This window comes from Mixophyes fleayi, chromosome 8 (genome assembly GCF_038048845.1).
Source record: "Mixophyes fleayi isolate aMixFle1 chromosome 8, aMixFle1.hap1, whole genome shotgun sequence".
NCBI lineage: Eukaryota > Metazoa > Chordata > Amphibia > Anura > Limnodynastidae > Mixophyes > Mixophyes fleayi.
The window spans coordinates 13496668-13513848 of NC_134409.1; the positions used below are offsets into that span (position 1 = coordinate 13496668).

Consider the following 17181-nt stretch of genomic DNA (forward strand, 5'->3'; position numbering starts at 1 on the left):
ACAAGAAGGTGGTGACCAACTTATATTCTAAAGCTACTCTATGGGTTTAATGTTCATCTTATCCTCTTTCCTTGTTAAACTAAATATTTCCAAGAGGCACCGGTTAACAGGCTAATATTTGATAAATAACTCTCAAAAGACAGCAACAAATATAATTCTTAGGGGTATATTTACTAAACTGCGGGTTTGGAAAAGAGAAGATGTTGCCTATAGCAACCAATCAGATTCTAGCTGTCATTTATTGATCCTGTAATGTGTTTATCAAAATGCAACATAAATGTATAAAATGAAAGAAAAAAGATTATGAGAATAATGTCGTTAGGGTCTTATTACTAGGGAATTGTACATAGAAGATTTTATATATATATATATATATATATATATATATGTACTTCAATAGACAAATCACCACACAACGTGTAAAGGAGAATGAATGCACTGGACCTATTACATTTGGAAATGTCAGTTTTCTTATTCTACTCCCACTAGTAACTGTATTCTCTGATGCTAAGTGTTCTCTTTGCATTTTTATACAATATATCCATGTTAATGCTTAAACCAACCAAACATATAGCATTAGATTCTGGATATATTCAACGTAGTTTCACTGAAACGTCTGCACGCTCACACAAAACCCACCTGTTCGATTCGGTTTTTGGAGTAAATCGGGTACCAATTTGTGCCACTCACTTCCATCTAGGTGTCCGGGAAGGAAACACATCCCAGACATACGGCCCGATTAATAGTGAACCAGCATATGCCCCGGTAAGAGCACTAAAGAGGGTCACGGCGAGCTGAACGCATATTGTGATTTTGGGTGTACAATGCGCTTTTTCCACCTCTGAACATGGGCAAGAAGCACCAGTTTCAGAACTGGTGCTTTGTGCACTTGCGCAGAAGTAAAAAAGCGGATTATACACCCAAAACGCACTGTGCGCCCCTGAATGCCTATATGGATCAAAGGCCACGCTGCTATAAAGCTACATTCTGTCCGGCTACGCTGTTGCTTACATTTACTGCTAACTTTATCCAATGTCACTTTTGCTAAAACTGTTTTTTCAGATATTAGTTTTGATTATGATAAATATCTGTAACCTTATTAATCTCATCAGTAAAGGACATTACTCACACTCATCTGTGTATTACCTCCTCTATTTGTTACTTGCTTCTGTATCCGGCGCTACGGAATCTGTGGCGCCTTATAAATAAATGAATAAATAAATATATGTGGCATTGTGAATGGTCTGTCACAGTATACAATCTTCCTGCTAAGACTTCCCAGGAATCCTTTTCATCACTAAGAAACTTTACATATTGATATATTTTGCATTTAATGTTTAACCATGCTTTAGTGTGTCTGTTTAGTGTATTTTTATATTATTTTAACTTTCCTATTGACCGGACTTATTCCTCATGTAAGTAACATTTGACTTGTGTGTTTAATCAGAGGTTTTGTAATCACTGTGTATCAAATTTGCATTCCTTGAACTTAGCATATGTTTATATTGAAAATCATGAATGTAAGTTGTTTTATTTCAGTGTGTTTAATGAAATAAAATGATTTATCACCAGTCCCTAATAGTTTGCAATTGATTAGCTCATATATTAACATAGTTGCCTACTCTCCCAGGAGAGCAGGGCAACCTACCGGATCCCGGCCAGATCGATAAGTTAAAAGGAAGGGGCGGGGCTTAGTGACACGATTCACTCGTCATCGTTGCCCCGCCCCTGCTGTTATAGGACAAAATTGGCGATGATAGTTTAGGGGGCAGGGCTAGTGATGAAATTCTCCAAGTAACGCCCCCACACACCCATCTGCCTCCCGGCCCTCCTGGAAAACCAATTGCCAAAGTTGTATTTAAGTAAAGTGGGGGGTATGTCGCTCTCTTTTTGGCAAGGGCAGGCTGGGCTGCTGGTCCCATTGTGGGCTAACTTGGGCTGGGTCATCTACATTTCCTAATAGGCAGCACGGTGGCTCAGTGGTTAGCACTTTTGCCTTACAGCACCATGGCCTTATCTGTGTGGAGTTTGTATGTTCTCCCTGTGTTTGCGTGGGTTTCCTCCGGGTGCTCCAGTTTCCTCCCACAAATCCAAAAACATACTAGAAGGTTAATTGGCTGCTAACAAAATTGACCCTAGTCTCTCTGTCTCTGTGTGTGTGTGTGTGTGTGTGTTAGGGAATTTAGACTGCAAGCTCCAATGGGGCCGGGACTGATGTGAGTTCTCTGTACAGCGCTGCGGAATTAGTGGCGCTATATAAATAAAGGGTGATGATGATAGGCTGCGGAGTCGAGTCTTACCCCCCGGGTAATCTAACCAGCCCCTGCTGTTTGGTACCTAGTGACGACTGTATGTAACCACTCACAGTCTAGTTTATAATATTTGAAACCAATCACAATTACCTAACAATTGGTTTTGTATCATCTTCCTGACTGTACTAGATAAATAATAGCTAGAATCTAATTGGTTGCTATGGGCAACACCTCCACTTCTCCTTTTTAGAACGTTTGATAAATCTACCCCAGTGTCCTTTTCCGCACCTATATATTATTGATTAGCGCTAACATCTCTCGCAGCGCTGTACAAAGACACCAACACAGACAGAGCATTATAACAGTTACATCATTATAACATGTACACAAACATAGAGATAAAATACAAATGAGAATTCTGCTCAAAAGAGCTTTTATTTAAGTATTTTTTTTTTCAAATCAAATTCTCATTTACTAATTTGCGGCTAATAACTAGTTATTTACTATGCAAATGTACAATGTGAACTTAACCCTTATAGAGACCACAGCAACCAATCAGCTTCCGTTGACCTAGTGTTGAAAGGAAATAGCAGATTCTTTGCTACAATTTATTTGCATTGATTTATTTTAGTAAATAACCCTCTTCTATTAATGAATTTAATTTCTTGTTCTGCGTTAGGAAGTGGCTTAGAGAGTAGGATTTGTACACTCTGAACTTTATACAGTGACCTTACCGAAATATTAGCAGGTATTAAAGAGAATAATTTACCGTGCTTTCCATAGTAGTTTTCTTCGGTCTCAATGGCCATATTCCTCTACGTTCTCCTCTCCTCCAAACTATTTTTAGTTAAAGTATTAACTGGCGTTTCCAGTGCATGAGCAGACGTACAAAACACTCTTTAACTAGGTTAAAAATAAACCTGCTTGAGAGGCTCCGTCTGCTGCCGAGAGAGTTAGGGACTGCAGGGAGGGATTGTGTACACAAGTGACATCCGCTGTGCCCGGCCCACACACAGATAGATCACTCCTTCCCTACAATGTAACACCTATATTACTCCGGTAACTGGAAAATAATATTCCAGAAGTCCTAAGATACTTATGAACCAACATTTCAAAATGTTTTTTTTGTTGTTTTCTTTTGTTACAAATGTTAACACACATATAAACCACACTGAGTCTGATTCATTAAGGCGCGCAAACCGCACTTATTGTGCATTGTTACATAAACGCTGGTAAATCGGCCATACGAGTGTTGATATTCAACAAGGAGCGAATGTAAAGATAGGTTGAAACCTACACCAGACCTGGAGATGGTGCAAGTGATACAACGGAAAATTATATACTTTATAGATGCCCAAAACTTGAATCGGATGCTGCTGTGTGCGCTTGAGCGTGGCACATACATACTGTACACTGACAATGTATATACGCCCAGTCCCCTCCCCGTTCCGCCCGTGAAATCGTAGTCTGTCATAAGGGTCTCTGTATGTGTGTGTGTTAAGGAATTTAGACTGTAAGCTCCAATGGGGCAGGGACTGATGTGAGTGAGTTCTCTGTACAGCGCTGCGGAATTAGTGGCGCTATATAAATAGCTGATGATGATGATGGAGGGTCCTTTGCGCTGGAAGATGAATTGCGTTCTCTGGCGTATAGTTAGTTTCTGGGCATGGGAAGAGCAATTTGACACAAAACATCAGAATTTACATTCCTTGATGAATCAGGCCCATTTTGTGTATTTATGTGTTTCAAGTACATTTAGATTGTTTACAAGAGCGTTCAATCTGTGTTTTTTAAATGTGTTGGCTTCATCTCAGCAGCCTCTCATTTTGTTCACAGTGCGCTCCCACTGAGATAAATATAAGTTTCTAACTGCGATAACACACATCATTCACACAAAATAATGCACCCAGCACAACACAAGTTAAACACATGGAAAATTGTAAAGATATTGGGGACTAGATTTACTAAACTGCGGGTTTGAAAAAGTGGAGATGTTGCCTATAGCAACCAATCAGATTCTAGCTGCCATTTATTTAGTACATGCTGCAAAATAACAGCTAGAATGTGATTGGTTGCTATAGGCAACATCTCCACTTTTTCAAACCCGCAGTTTAGTAAATATACCCCTTGGATCTCATTTAATACATTTTTATTTTCGCACTTGTTTACATGTATATAAGTTTATGTGTTAAAACGCATGCTTGTCATATTAATGCCAGTGGGTATGTAGCCTAAAAGCAGATACATGTCTGGTAAACTTGCTACTAAAACAGAATGCAGCAGCCAGGTAATGCACCGATACTGAGATTAAATTATTTTTTATGGCATATTGTTAGGTCATGGCAAAATAACTTTAAAAGTCAATGTAGTAAAATCCTCTAGGGCGAGAGGAGTTTCAGGGTTAAGAAATAAACCAACAATTTTATTGCATCTCAAAACCCACTTTTTATTTCTATGTGCAGCATAGTACTGTCAGGAACATGTCAGTTTTACTGACCTGTAGTTTTTTCTTAGTGACAGATGAAAATGTAACTTAATTTTTATTGAGTGTCAGTAACATTTACTGACTGTTGGCCACCACAGTCCTGATAATAAGCGGCAGGGGGATTAGTGTTAAAGTAATTGATTTGTGAGGCAAACTCCTTTAAAGGAAAGAAAAAGAGGTTTCTCCTGCCAATATTGACAGTGTTATCACACACAGAACTGACACAGTAACTCTTTCACCGCCAGAACTGACACAGTGTAACTCTTTCACCGCCAGAACTGACACAGTGTAACTCTTTCACCGCCAGAACTGACACAGTGTAACTCTTTCACCGCCAGAACTGACACAGTGTAACTCTTTCACCGCCAGAACTGACACAGTGTAACTCTTTCACCGCCAGAACTGACACAGTGTAACTCTTTCACCACCAGAACTGACAAAGCAGTAACTCTTTCACCACCAGAACTGACACAGTATAACTATTTCACCACCAGAACTGACACAGTGTAACTCTTTCACTGCCAGAACTGACACAGTGTAACTCTTTCACCACCAGAACTGACAAGGCAGTAACTCTTTCACCACCAGAACTGACACAGTGTAACTATTTCACCGCCAGAACTGATAATGTAACTCTTTCACTGCCAGAGGTATGTGCTCATTTTCATGCAGCGACGGTTTTACCATAATTACCTTTTTTTTAGTATATGCAAATGTTATATTTTTCCGCAGAATGTGACTTTTTTGGTACCATGGCGGAATTTATATCTCTCCATGGGCTCCAGAAAAAAAACCAGGCAAAAATACACAGTCCCCCGATTCTAATCTGAGCCAATTTCAATCCACCAGATAAAACCCCAAATTTTTATTTCGACAATTTCTGGTGGTCTTTCAGTAACACCACTGTGTGTACCATATGGGGGCAGGTGGGGTGCATTTTGTATGTAAAAAAATTAGTCTGTGTTTATTCTCTTTCTCATGTGTGTGGCGCTGTGCCATAGATAAGAGCTGGAAGGACGCAGGCGGGATTCTTTGCGCAGTGCTGGATAATATGGTGGTGCTATATTAATGAAATGAATAAGAATTTTGAGTTTGTGGAATTCCCCCAAGTCGAGAGATAGAGCCCAATGTGGCAGCAAAAATCCATATTGGGAGACTAAATCTGCAATCCCACTTATTACCAACAGGTGGCAGGCCATAGCTGTAGGTAATTACAACAGTTCCTTTCTATTTTGAATGTGAAACAATGACCAGTCTTCCATACAGAGTTTAAGCAGCTAATCTGTGGTCAGATCAGGGCCTGATTAAGGTTTCAGGTCGCCCTAGGCCAATATGCTCGTAGCGCCCCCCTCGCCTTCCACACCAGTCTAATGTCCGGTAGGTAAGAATAAATTATCCTTAATTTAAAATCCAGTAACCTTCAACCATATCTCCCTACAATTAGAATCACAACAACGGGACATAACCGTTGCCCTTGTCCCACCAAACCCTGCCCACAAATGGGCATATTTAGACTAAACTCCACCCACTTTCCATGAAGTCCTGCCCATTTTGTGGCCCATAAATCGAGAAGTCCCGCCAAAATCAAGACAGCTGAGGTATGTTTCACCCCTCCCCACCCATGTTTATGTTCCTGTGTTTCAAAACTGTGCTCCACTTGGCTTTTTAATAGGGTCACGGAAATATCTGTCACGCATTTTGTTTTCATTTAAAATCAGAACTGTACAGCAGAACAGATGCATTAATGAGCGCTACTGAGGATGACGAGGGGGCTGTCACACCTGCATGTGTCACCATCCTTGTCTCTCCCACTCGCTTATCCTCAAGCGCCCGCCCGAGGATGACTCATTGTCTTCAGCCTCTAACTTACTACATTTTTCTTTCATGTTTTCTTTGTACTTTGCAGTGCAAGTAGTCACTTATATTTAAAAAAAAAAAAATCAGTTTATGCCTCTTCCCGTCACAATTTTGCAACCTCCCCCTCTCCAGCCCCTCAAAACCTTGTGCCTTAGGCTGCAGCCTAGTCAGCCTATTGGATATTCAGGTCCTGGCCAGAACCAATATCCACAGCACTTGATCATTTCACCAGGATCCATGTCTAGGCAATGTCGGTATTTCCTAATGACATGACTAGCTCAGGCTTGTCCAGTCTCCCGGAATATCCGGGACACTCCCGAATTCCAGGTAGCACTCTCCCGCATCCTGCCTTCACGTCACTGCGTTGCGGGGGTGGGACCAAAATGACGGGATTCATCGCTCCCCGCCCCCCTCCGTCCACACACCTCGCCTCCCCTCCACGATCTCCCAGACGGAAAGAGTAAAAGCTTGGCAAGTGTGGGCTAGATCAATTTTCATTAATATTTGTTCATCTCAAAAAATGTCTGCCCCCACTGTGTGATATCAACAGAGGTCAGCTATGCAAATAATTATTTGATGTTTAGAGACACAAGTCTCGTTTTATTTTAGTGTGCGTCGTGACCATAACACCCAACTGTACCGATTTAGGTGGTGCGTCCCGATTTGAGAGGATGGACTGTCCCAACTGCCGTCAGCAGCTGTCACTGCTGCATGCGGTAATTCACGGGTGTTTTCAGGGGAGGAGGGTGGGAGCCCCCTAGCGTTTCAGAATGTCATGTGATGTGACTCCGCCTGTTTGTGTGCCCCCGCCCATTCTGCTCTTTCTGGTGGAGCCATGCTTAGGAGTATGGAATGACAGGATCACTAAAAATATTTACATACAATGCTAATTATGTTACAAAACTAATGTACACATAGATGGGAAGCACCAGCATTCATTCAGAGAACAGCACCCAGAATTATCCCTAAGGAAACACCAAACACACTGACCTATTTCCCCAAAAATAGTTATAAGTATGTACAAGCAGATAAACCCATCTGTTTATTCCTTAATCCCCGCAGCAATGGATTCATATATTGCAGACAGTAAGGTAGATTTTATGTGTGTGTCTGTCTGTGTGTGTGTGACTGTGTGTGTATGTATGTGACTTTGTGTGTGTCTGTGTGTCTTCTGAGTGAGCTTGTTATTCATTTGCTTGTATAATATGTATTATACAGACAGTATGATGAAAACATTTGACTTTATCTTTAGAACTGCCTTTATTTGCATTGCTAATGGCAAATCACCATTTGTCCTGTTACATCAGTGGCGAAAGTGATACATCAGTGTTGGGCTGGTATACGGGGTATGTCATACCGCCACTATATATATATATATATATATATATATATATACACACAGAGTGGTGGACATGGGGTGTATACGGGGTATGTCATACCGCCATTTCTCCTACTGCCTCCATTGTAACACTATCACATTCCGGTCAATTACATTTTCCATACAGCCACTTCTATTTCCAGTTCAGCCACTGTGTTAATTCTTATGCTAATGAGTACAATGCAGGGCTTAACCTTCGTTAACATCACATTAAAATCTCCCTTTTACAGCATACACATTATATAATCGTTTTATTAGATTTCTTTCAGCTGGATTAGCTCCACATTAAGAGTAGGAAATAATGCAACGTGAAAAGAATATTAAGACTATAAAACGTCTGTTTTCCTAATGCAAGATGTCAGCTCCCAGCTGGCAAAAACAGGGATTGTAGCACCAGTAGAAAGTAGGTAGGCTTAACAAGCTAATCACGTGCAAGTATAATCAAAGCACTTTCATTTTGTAGACCAGAGGTGAGCCATCTTTGTTGGGGCTTCTAGTGGGGTTTCGGAATCTGCTTTTGTTGTTCCCTGATGATAAGACAAGCAATATATTCTATTGAAAATTGTCTCTCATGAGGTTCCAGAACAATGGCACACTGCCACCTGGTGGCCCAGAACAATGGCACACTGCCACATGGTGGCCAGAACAATGGCACACTGCCACCTGGTGGCTCAGAACAATGGCACACTACCACCTGGTGGCCAGAACAATGGCATACTGCCACCTGGTGGCCAGAACAATGGCATACTGCCACCTGGTGGCCAGAACAATGGCACACTGCCACCTGGTGGCCAGAACAATGGCATACTGCCACCTGGTGGCCAGAACAAAGACACACTGCCACCTGGTGGCCAGAACAATGGCATACTACCACCTGGTGGCCAGAACAATGGCATACTGCCACCTGGTGGCCAGAACAATGGCATACTGCCACCTGGTGGCCAGAACAATGGCATACTGCCACCTGGTGGCCAGAACAATGGCACACTGCCACCTGGTGGCCCAGAACAATGGCACACTGCCACCTGGTGGCCAGAACACACTGTGACTTTGGGTTCCCCTACAATTGCATTCTATTAAAGCCCCAGCTAATTAAAGGTTTACTACCACTGTTGTAGACTTGAGCTGCATAATGCCAAGGATGGAGTCAGACGGGTACATAGAACATCAGCGGTTTTCTAGCTAGAATGGGGCCTAGCGTTCATACCGTTTAATCACGCCAATGCTGATACAGCAGAAACGCTTCTTTCGTTTCGTTAGTCAAATGAGTGTAACTGCTCCTAAGTGAAAGGTGGGGTATCCCCCAAACCAGTCACCACGGGAGCATTTGAGTTCCATGAACGCTAGCGCTTTTCTAGCTGGAAAAACCTCTCCCGTCGGACAGCACCTTTAATATATTCAATTCATTTTAAAAAGAAAATTGCAATACTTCCCCTGAAACAGTCACACATTCCACTTGTGTAATGTCATAAAATGGAATCATTTTCAGACGTGTGACAGTGAGAATTGATTCATATCATACCTCTGCCTCCCATATGAAATCATTAGCTGAATTATTAAAATACATGAAAATGTGTTACTGAGCCATGCTCCCTCGTGGCCTACGCCGTTTAGGGTACGACGGGTAAAGTTACGGTTGTGCCGTTCAGCAGGGTCTTACAAGTTCAGCAACATTTATTAGTAGTGATAAAAGAATACTTTCCTCACATTTTCATTTATATCGCACAATTTATAAGGAGATTTGCATTATTCTGCTGTCTCTGGGAACATTCACATCGGCATCATGTCTCTGGTTTTCCGCGCCATGTGACCGAACCGCGGATGCGAGTTACTATAGAGATTCATTGTTTTTATCGCTCGCATGTGTCATTGGCGCAGTTGCAGTACAGTAACATATCCTCTACTTTGGGTATCAGATGGGCCCTGCACAAGTTTTAGAAGCGCTCATGTGGGCTTTTCATAGTGTTCTAATCTCCAAAAACGCGCAGGTCTTTTACAGATCACAGATTACAATGTCCGGTGAGAAAGGGTCGATTCATATATAATATAATCGCATCTAGGGATTGTTAGTATGAAAAGCTTGGGTATTTGTCAAAAGGTGTTTGTGTGATACACCCTCCGTTTTACTCCTAAAAATAAATGGATGATTTCAATTATAAATTGTGCTTTAACAGTGAAGTGAAAAGTGCCACCTTTAAGACTAAGGGTTAGACTTACTAAAACATGGGTTTAGTTGTCCGTTTATCATAGGATTGAGGCTGGAATATTAAAACGTCAGCGATACGCGGCAGTTTCAAAACAAACCGCCGGCGGTTTAGTCAAACCAACCAGAAAAAACGCTAGAAAAAAAAAATCATGTTGTTTCGGCTATCCTGCCATTCGGAGGAGGCACTATTGGCTTATGAAATATGAGGGGGGGGGGAGCATTATTTTTTAATTAAAGGTGCAATATTAATTTATAATTAACTTATGGGGCAAACTTAATTTTCACTATATTAAGGAGGCAATATTACTGTATTATTATATTATGGGGCAAAATTAATATATAACTATATTTAAGGTGGCAAAACTATTTGATTGCTAACAGGGGCTATAATTATTTATGATGGGGGCACCATTTATATTGCACACATGTGGCACAAGTAAAATTTGCTCCTTAATATAATAAAAAAATAAATTTGCCCAATCTAAATTAATTTAGCCCCCTTAATCAATAATTAATGATTGCCCCTATAAGTCAATGGTGTCTCCTCTTGTGCTCTGAATGGTAAGATATCTCGTACAGCGTGCAGTTTGGGCAATGTCACCTCACAGCCACCTCTTTTTTGGCAGCTTTTCCTGCAGTTTTTCACACCACAGCTTAACAAATCTGCCCCTTTGGATTTTGATCATGTTATAATTTGGGACAGTGATGTGTAATGTGGCTCTTTGTTAAACTGTGGTTTTCAGCCGTTTTTTTTAGCGTTTTGGTCTTTAGAAAAAAACGTCCCAAAAAACGCCAAAAACAGGTGGTTTTAACAAGACGTCCTTCAGTAAATCTAGCTCCAAATGTTTATTAAAATAATCAAAGGTGGCAATGCTCTGCTGGCTGCCTTGTAAAGGTCTGTTGTACATAATAGGGGAGGAAGAGAGGAAAGAAATTACATTATAAAAATGGCACATAAATAAACACGATAGAAATTATTTATCATCAAATCATATGTTGTATCAGGATGGTTTATTTCCAGTTAATGACTAGAACGGTGGCATGGACTTTTGTAGAAATATGTCAGTGTGTAGCGATAATATGTAAATTATCTTCTGAGTAAACAGTGTCTATAACAACAGAGGAAAAGTACAGGTCTTTGTACATGGGCATTTCACCCGCGTTGCCCCTTCTGTTCAACAGTGTTAAATGGGGCAGGATCTAGCTCAAATGGAACATTAAAAAGGGATCGATTGATCCCAATGATCATCACAAGTGACGTTCACAAGACCACTCAGGGAAAAGCAAAGGGCTAATGAGGGCTAAACACCCATGACTGAAAAGTACAGTGCACCCTACAACAGGTCAAAAAAAAAATTTTTAGGTTTTGGTTTTAACGTTTTTTACCAATAAGCACTTCACGCTCTCCCGGCAGATGGGCAATTAGCTGTCACTACACAACGCTTAAGAAATTAGTATTTAAGAAAGCTCAGGACAGAAATAATCCAGATCTTGTCAATGAGATCTCACGCTGACCATAAACCGATTGCTGGATTAGGGAGTAAAGTATCTTCTGCGTTATAGAACAAACTATACCCTGACACAAATTATATCTCCCAACTTAGCAGCCTTAAGCAACCAATGGCTCCTAAACTGTTGTGGAACTGTAATTCCCAGCATAGACTTCCAGCTAAATAATTGGAAGCAAGTTCACCACTAAAATTACATGGACATTCCCTGTACGAGAAACAAAACAAAAATAATTATTTTTAGAGTGTTAGCTTCCACTTCTAACATTCCTAACTCTGCTGTCCTGTCTAACACTAAACCTCCCAACTGTCCGATTGCAGCGGGACAGTCCCGATTTTATATTTCCCAACTGTCCCTATTTTGCTCTTATGTTCCAATTTGCAATCCCACAAAAGGGGGCAGGGCTTAATGAGAAAGTGGGTTGGGTTTTGACTAGAGATGCTCAGGCTCGGTTCCCTGAGAACCGAACATACCCGAACTTAGCAGATCCGAGTACAGAGTCGAGCCGGTTCGGTACTGTTGCGCGCCCTCAGAATTGAAAACGAGGCAAAACGTCATTGTTACATCGTCGGATCTCGCGAGTTTTGGATTCCTTTTTAAGATCCAACATAGCGGGGGTGGGAGGGAGGGCGGACCCCCATTTTTCTTTTCTGCCACTGCTGTGTGCCAATGTGTCCTAGATGTGCTAGTACCTGCCGTGTGTTTGTGTCATTGCTCTGTCGCTTACCATCCAGTCAGGTCGCTGCAGTATTTGTCCGAAAGTGTATGAAAATAATATTGTGACCTGTGAGGTAGTCAAAATTGACTGCAAATTACTTGAAATTAGTGTTATTGAGGTTAATAATAATGTAGGAACAAAAAAAGAGCAAAATTATGTGATTTTTAGCATATTTTAGGATTTTTTCTAAAAAATCCAAAACCAAAACCAAAACACACGAGGGCGGTTTTGCCAAAACCAAAACTGAACCAAAACCAGTTCACGGGGGTCAGTGAGCATCTCTAGATTTGACCAAATATGGCCATTTGTGGATGCAGTTTGTACATAACTGGGTGGGGTTTGGGCAGGGTGTGGCTTATTTTGTGCTGCTTTCGGGGGTCTGAATGTCTGAAGCTTTCGAACTGTTGACCAGTAGAGAAGCAGTGAATTGGTGCCACGTGTACCTACCACCGGTGTGTGGGGCAATGCATGTGCGATTTTAGGGAAGGGGAAGAGGGTCTTGGACAGTCCAGCACCTCAGAAGCACTAGACACTGGGAGATTGGGGGGGGTGGACACGCCCCCAAATTGACCGGACCACACCTCCATATGATGTAGCCACTCCTCCTTTCATTAGCATTGAAAAGCTCAATTTAAAGGGTGGGGCGTTACCTTAAAGAGAACCTGTCCCAAAGTCCTCCAATGTTATTTATTGCTTTACTACATAGAGCCTTGTGCACTTTAAGGTTTGAAAAAACTCGGGGTTCTCCCGTGTCCCAGTTAGCCCAGGACAAAGCCTTTAATCCAGCTGTTTCTGCGCTATGCTCACCCCCTAGAACGCACAGCAGCAGACGTACAGTGTTTATAGAGGAAGCCGCCTGGGAGAGAGTTCTCTACTCCGAGAGACCTGCAATTTCAGACTGCACTGTCCTCGGTACCTACCTAGTAAAGCAAGACAAAAAAATTAATATGAGAAAACCCTGATGACAAGTCGACTTTAACAGAAAATCACCTTTTTTTAATCTATTTACCACAAACAATGGGCGTTAATTTTAATTTTCTTTTGTTCCCCTTAAATCCCTACCACAAATAGAAAGACTTCATTATAAGAGCCATACACACTAGCGTGCAATGGTCACATATGAAGAACGTTTATAGCAATTGGACAGTATGACCTCAACGGATCATAAAAAATCTATTTCACATTACATTTTACTGTCTATTAGGCTCCTCTCTCTCTGCCTTCACTGCAGGACCTCTTACTGTCAGGCCTTCAGCCAAACTGCTGAATTCTGGGATACCTCGTTCTACCTATATGCTCGAGTGGATGACATAATTCTTCTAATTTAAAGCAATGACCTAATTTAACAAAGCCTATAAACCAGTAATTAACTAGCTCTGCAAATATCTGCTAATGTAAGTAATATTGCATGTGGCAATGCCAACAGTTTACAGTAATATAGTGATTGTCATGGACACTGGGCTGCAGGGCAGGAGCATCTGTACAAACAGTGAATTTATAATACAAAGCAGAAGACCTGACCACAGGACATAATCATATATCAGTACAATTACACTCTATACAGACATAGGACACTACACCCCCAACATGACCTGACCACTGGACATGATCATAATACAATGCTATTACACTGTATACAGACATAGGACACTACACCCCCAACATGACCTGATCACTGGACATGATCATAATACAATTCTATTACACTGTATACAGACATAGGACACTACATCTCCAACATGACCTGACTACTGGACATGATCATAATACAATTCTATTACCCTGTATACAGACATAGGACACTACACCCCCAACATGACCTGACCACTGGACATGATCATAATACAATTCTATATTTTTTTTTATTTGAATAAATCTTACGGTTATACTTACTAAACTGTGGGTTTGAAAAAGTGGAGATGTTGCCTATAGCAACCAATCAGATTCTAGCTGTCATTTTGTAGAATGCACTCAATAAATGAAAGCTAGAATATGATTGGTTGCTATAGGCAACATCTCCACTTTTCCAAACCCGCAGTTTAGTAATTCCAGCCCTTAAAATTAATAATGTAAAATGTCTAGTTGATGTAAGTATAAGTGTTAATCCGATGCAATACGCATTAATAGTATTACATGTATGAAATAGTTGGAAACGTGGAGATAAGTAAAATAAAGGCATTCCCTACCTGAGAAGGTTAAGATACTCATTCATAACTGCACCATATCTCTATATAGAAACTGTGGACTGGAGGACTGATCAACCAGTGTGGGGAAAGCAGGAGGTTCATTCATACTACTCTTCATCTCAATGCTCGTTCAGGTCGAAATAACAGTTTCCTGAACGCTTTTCCCTTATATCACCCTCCAGACAAGTCACGGCCTTATAAGGGTAAAGAAATGTATACATCAACATGGCTCCTAAATGTTACCGGATCAGTCGGGGGAGCCAGGAATATTTATGTCAAAAAAATCTTTATCTCAAATGCTTAATTTATCTGTTGCTTACATTCGTATGCAAGAAGGCGACCTCCAAACATTTATCCGGCATCAGGGCCAGTGGGCGTGGCCAGGTCATGATTGGGGCGTGACCACATCTCGATGGGCATGGTCATATCTTGATGGGGGCGTGGTCACCCACAGAGGGCCGCCTTAGAAACCTCTCTTTTCATCTAAACATTGCAGCAGAGCAATCGGGACAATTGGGATGTATGGCATTATATCTGCTGTATTATATCATGCTTAATAGCGAATGTGTTTTTCCTACAAAAACTTTTATTTTGTGCTTATGACCTGCTCGGTGGCTTAGTGGTTAGCACTTCTGCCTCACAGCACTGGGGTCATGAGTTCAATTCCTGACCATGGCCTTATGTGCGTGGAGTTTGTATGTTCTCCCCATGTTTGTGTGGGTTTCCTCCGGGTGCTCTGGTTTCCTCCCACGATCCAAAAACATACTGGTAGGTTAATTGACTGCTATCAAATTGACCCTAGTCTCTCCCTCTCTGTCTGTGTGTGTGAGTGTGTGTCTGTATTAGGGAATTTAGACTGTGAGCTCCAGTGGGGTAGGGAGAGATGTGAGTGAGTTCTCTGTACAGCGCTGCGGAATTAGTTGCGCTATATAAATAAATGGTGGTGATGATGATGATTCGCCCCTCCTGACGTTGTATTATCATGCTGTGTGTGGAAGGAAGATGCCGGGGGTACAGTTTTCAGGTCTGCTTCTCTGTGCACAGCGTGGACCATTCTCCAGACCATGTACACAGGGACAGGATGACAAATTACGCTGCAAAGGGCCCCTCACTGTGATCGCTTCTGCACAACAGGGTGTATAGAAAGCACAGACGCCGAGATACCGAAAAACACTGAGGCCTGTCCAGACAACAAGCTCTTTGGTCAATCGTCCTAATGGAATAGAAAGAGGTGAGCACAGCAACAATGTCATGTAAAACTGAACTAAGGTTCCGCTACATCACTCAACTGCTCTGTGTTGGTCTCAGCTCTCAGTGATCTTTTCAGATTCCGGCAGGGGTTATTGTAAACACGTGGGCCCCGCTTAGAGTTGGAGAGATTTGTACTCCTAACGTACGCAGAAAGAGATGTGCAGAAAAGAGGCGCACTAGCAGAGGTGTGTGGAGATGGACTGCACAGTGTTAGTAGAAAAGGCTAATGTTGCATTACCCTGTTTGTACATAATATAACAATAGAATGAAGCATCATATATGCAAGAAAATATTGTCATGACAGTTACTCATAAATACGAAAGTCATGTTTCCAATATAAAAACATCTCCACATCTATAGTTAATCACTTTAAAACTACAATGGGAATATTTTATCCTGCATTAGTCCAAATTATTATTTTTATTATTACCCATTTATTTATATAGCGCCACTAATTCCGCAGCGCTGTACAGAGAACTCATTCACATCAGTCCCTGCCCCATTGGAGCTTACAGTCTAAATTCCTCAACACACACACCCAGACTAGGGTGAATTTGTTAGCAGTCAATTAACCTACTAGTATGTTTTTGGAGTGTGGGAGGAAACCGGAGCACCCGGAGGAAACCCACGCAAACACAGGGAGAACATACAAACTCCACACAGATAAGGCCATGGTGGGGAATTGAACTCATGACCCCAGTGCTGTAAGGCAGAAGTGCTAACCACTAAGCCACCGTGTTGTTAAATGGAAATGTCATTTAAGCAATGAATATATGACTTGACATGATATAGCATGTCGCCAATGATTTAAGTACGATCAGCCAATCAGAAGAGGCTCGTTAGTGCCGCTGGTCATCGTTACGTATTATTGCACCAGCCACCCTGAATTTGCCAGATATGCGCCACCGAAATGGCGTGTCTGAGGATACGACCACAGCTAATTGTGCCGCAATTACATAAGCACAAACTCGGTGTGCTCAGCCTACGCCTGCCGTCCATCGATCCCCGTCGCCGGGCCGTCGGGATGCTTTTCTCGTTGCACAGTACGATACGGTATCTTAAGGCAAATATCTGGTCCACCTCTAAATTCGTTAATCGTGTCCATGATGAAAAGCTTAATTTCTGCAAACTACTGAAATTAAATATAACATTTTTGTGAGAGATACTTATTTACAGGGTTCATGTATGCCTTGGTGAGTGCTTATGGTTGGCACACCAATCATTGATGTTCTGTACAATCAAGCTGGAAATGAGAGTTAAAAGGTTTATCTATTTTTTATTTTTATTTTGAATATATGCTCTACATTTTAGCTGTCTCTTTTGGGTTCCCACAACAGGG

At 41.5% G+C, this 17181-nt stretch overlaps 1 protein-coding gene across 6 annotated transcripts in view; it reads right to left on the minus strand.

Annotated features, from left to right (window-relative positions):
- Positions 1 to 17181, minus strand: part of SLC44A5 (solute carrier family 44 member 5) — a 105742-nt gene that overhangs the window by 67320 nt on the left and 21241 nt on the right. For 4 of the 6 annotated variants that reach the window (XM_075181926.1, XM_075181923.1, XM_075181921.1 and 1 more), the window contains exon 1: positions 3022 to 3204. The exons of the other annotated variants lie outside the window; for them this stretch is intronic. In XM_075181926.1, the coding sequence (XP_075038027.1) occupies positions 3022 to 3061 (40 nt within the window). In that variant the 5' untranslated portion in view covers positions 3062 to 3204. Of the gene's footprint in view, positions 1 to 3021; positions 3205 to 17181 lie in introns of those variants that run through there. 6 annotated transcript variants of the gene reach the window in all.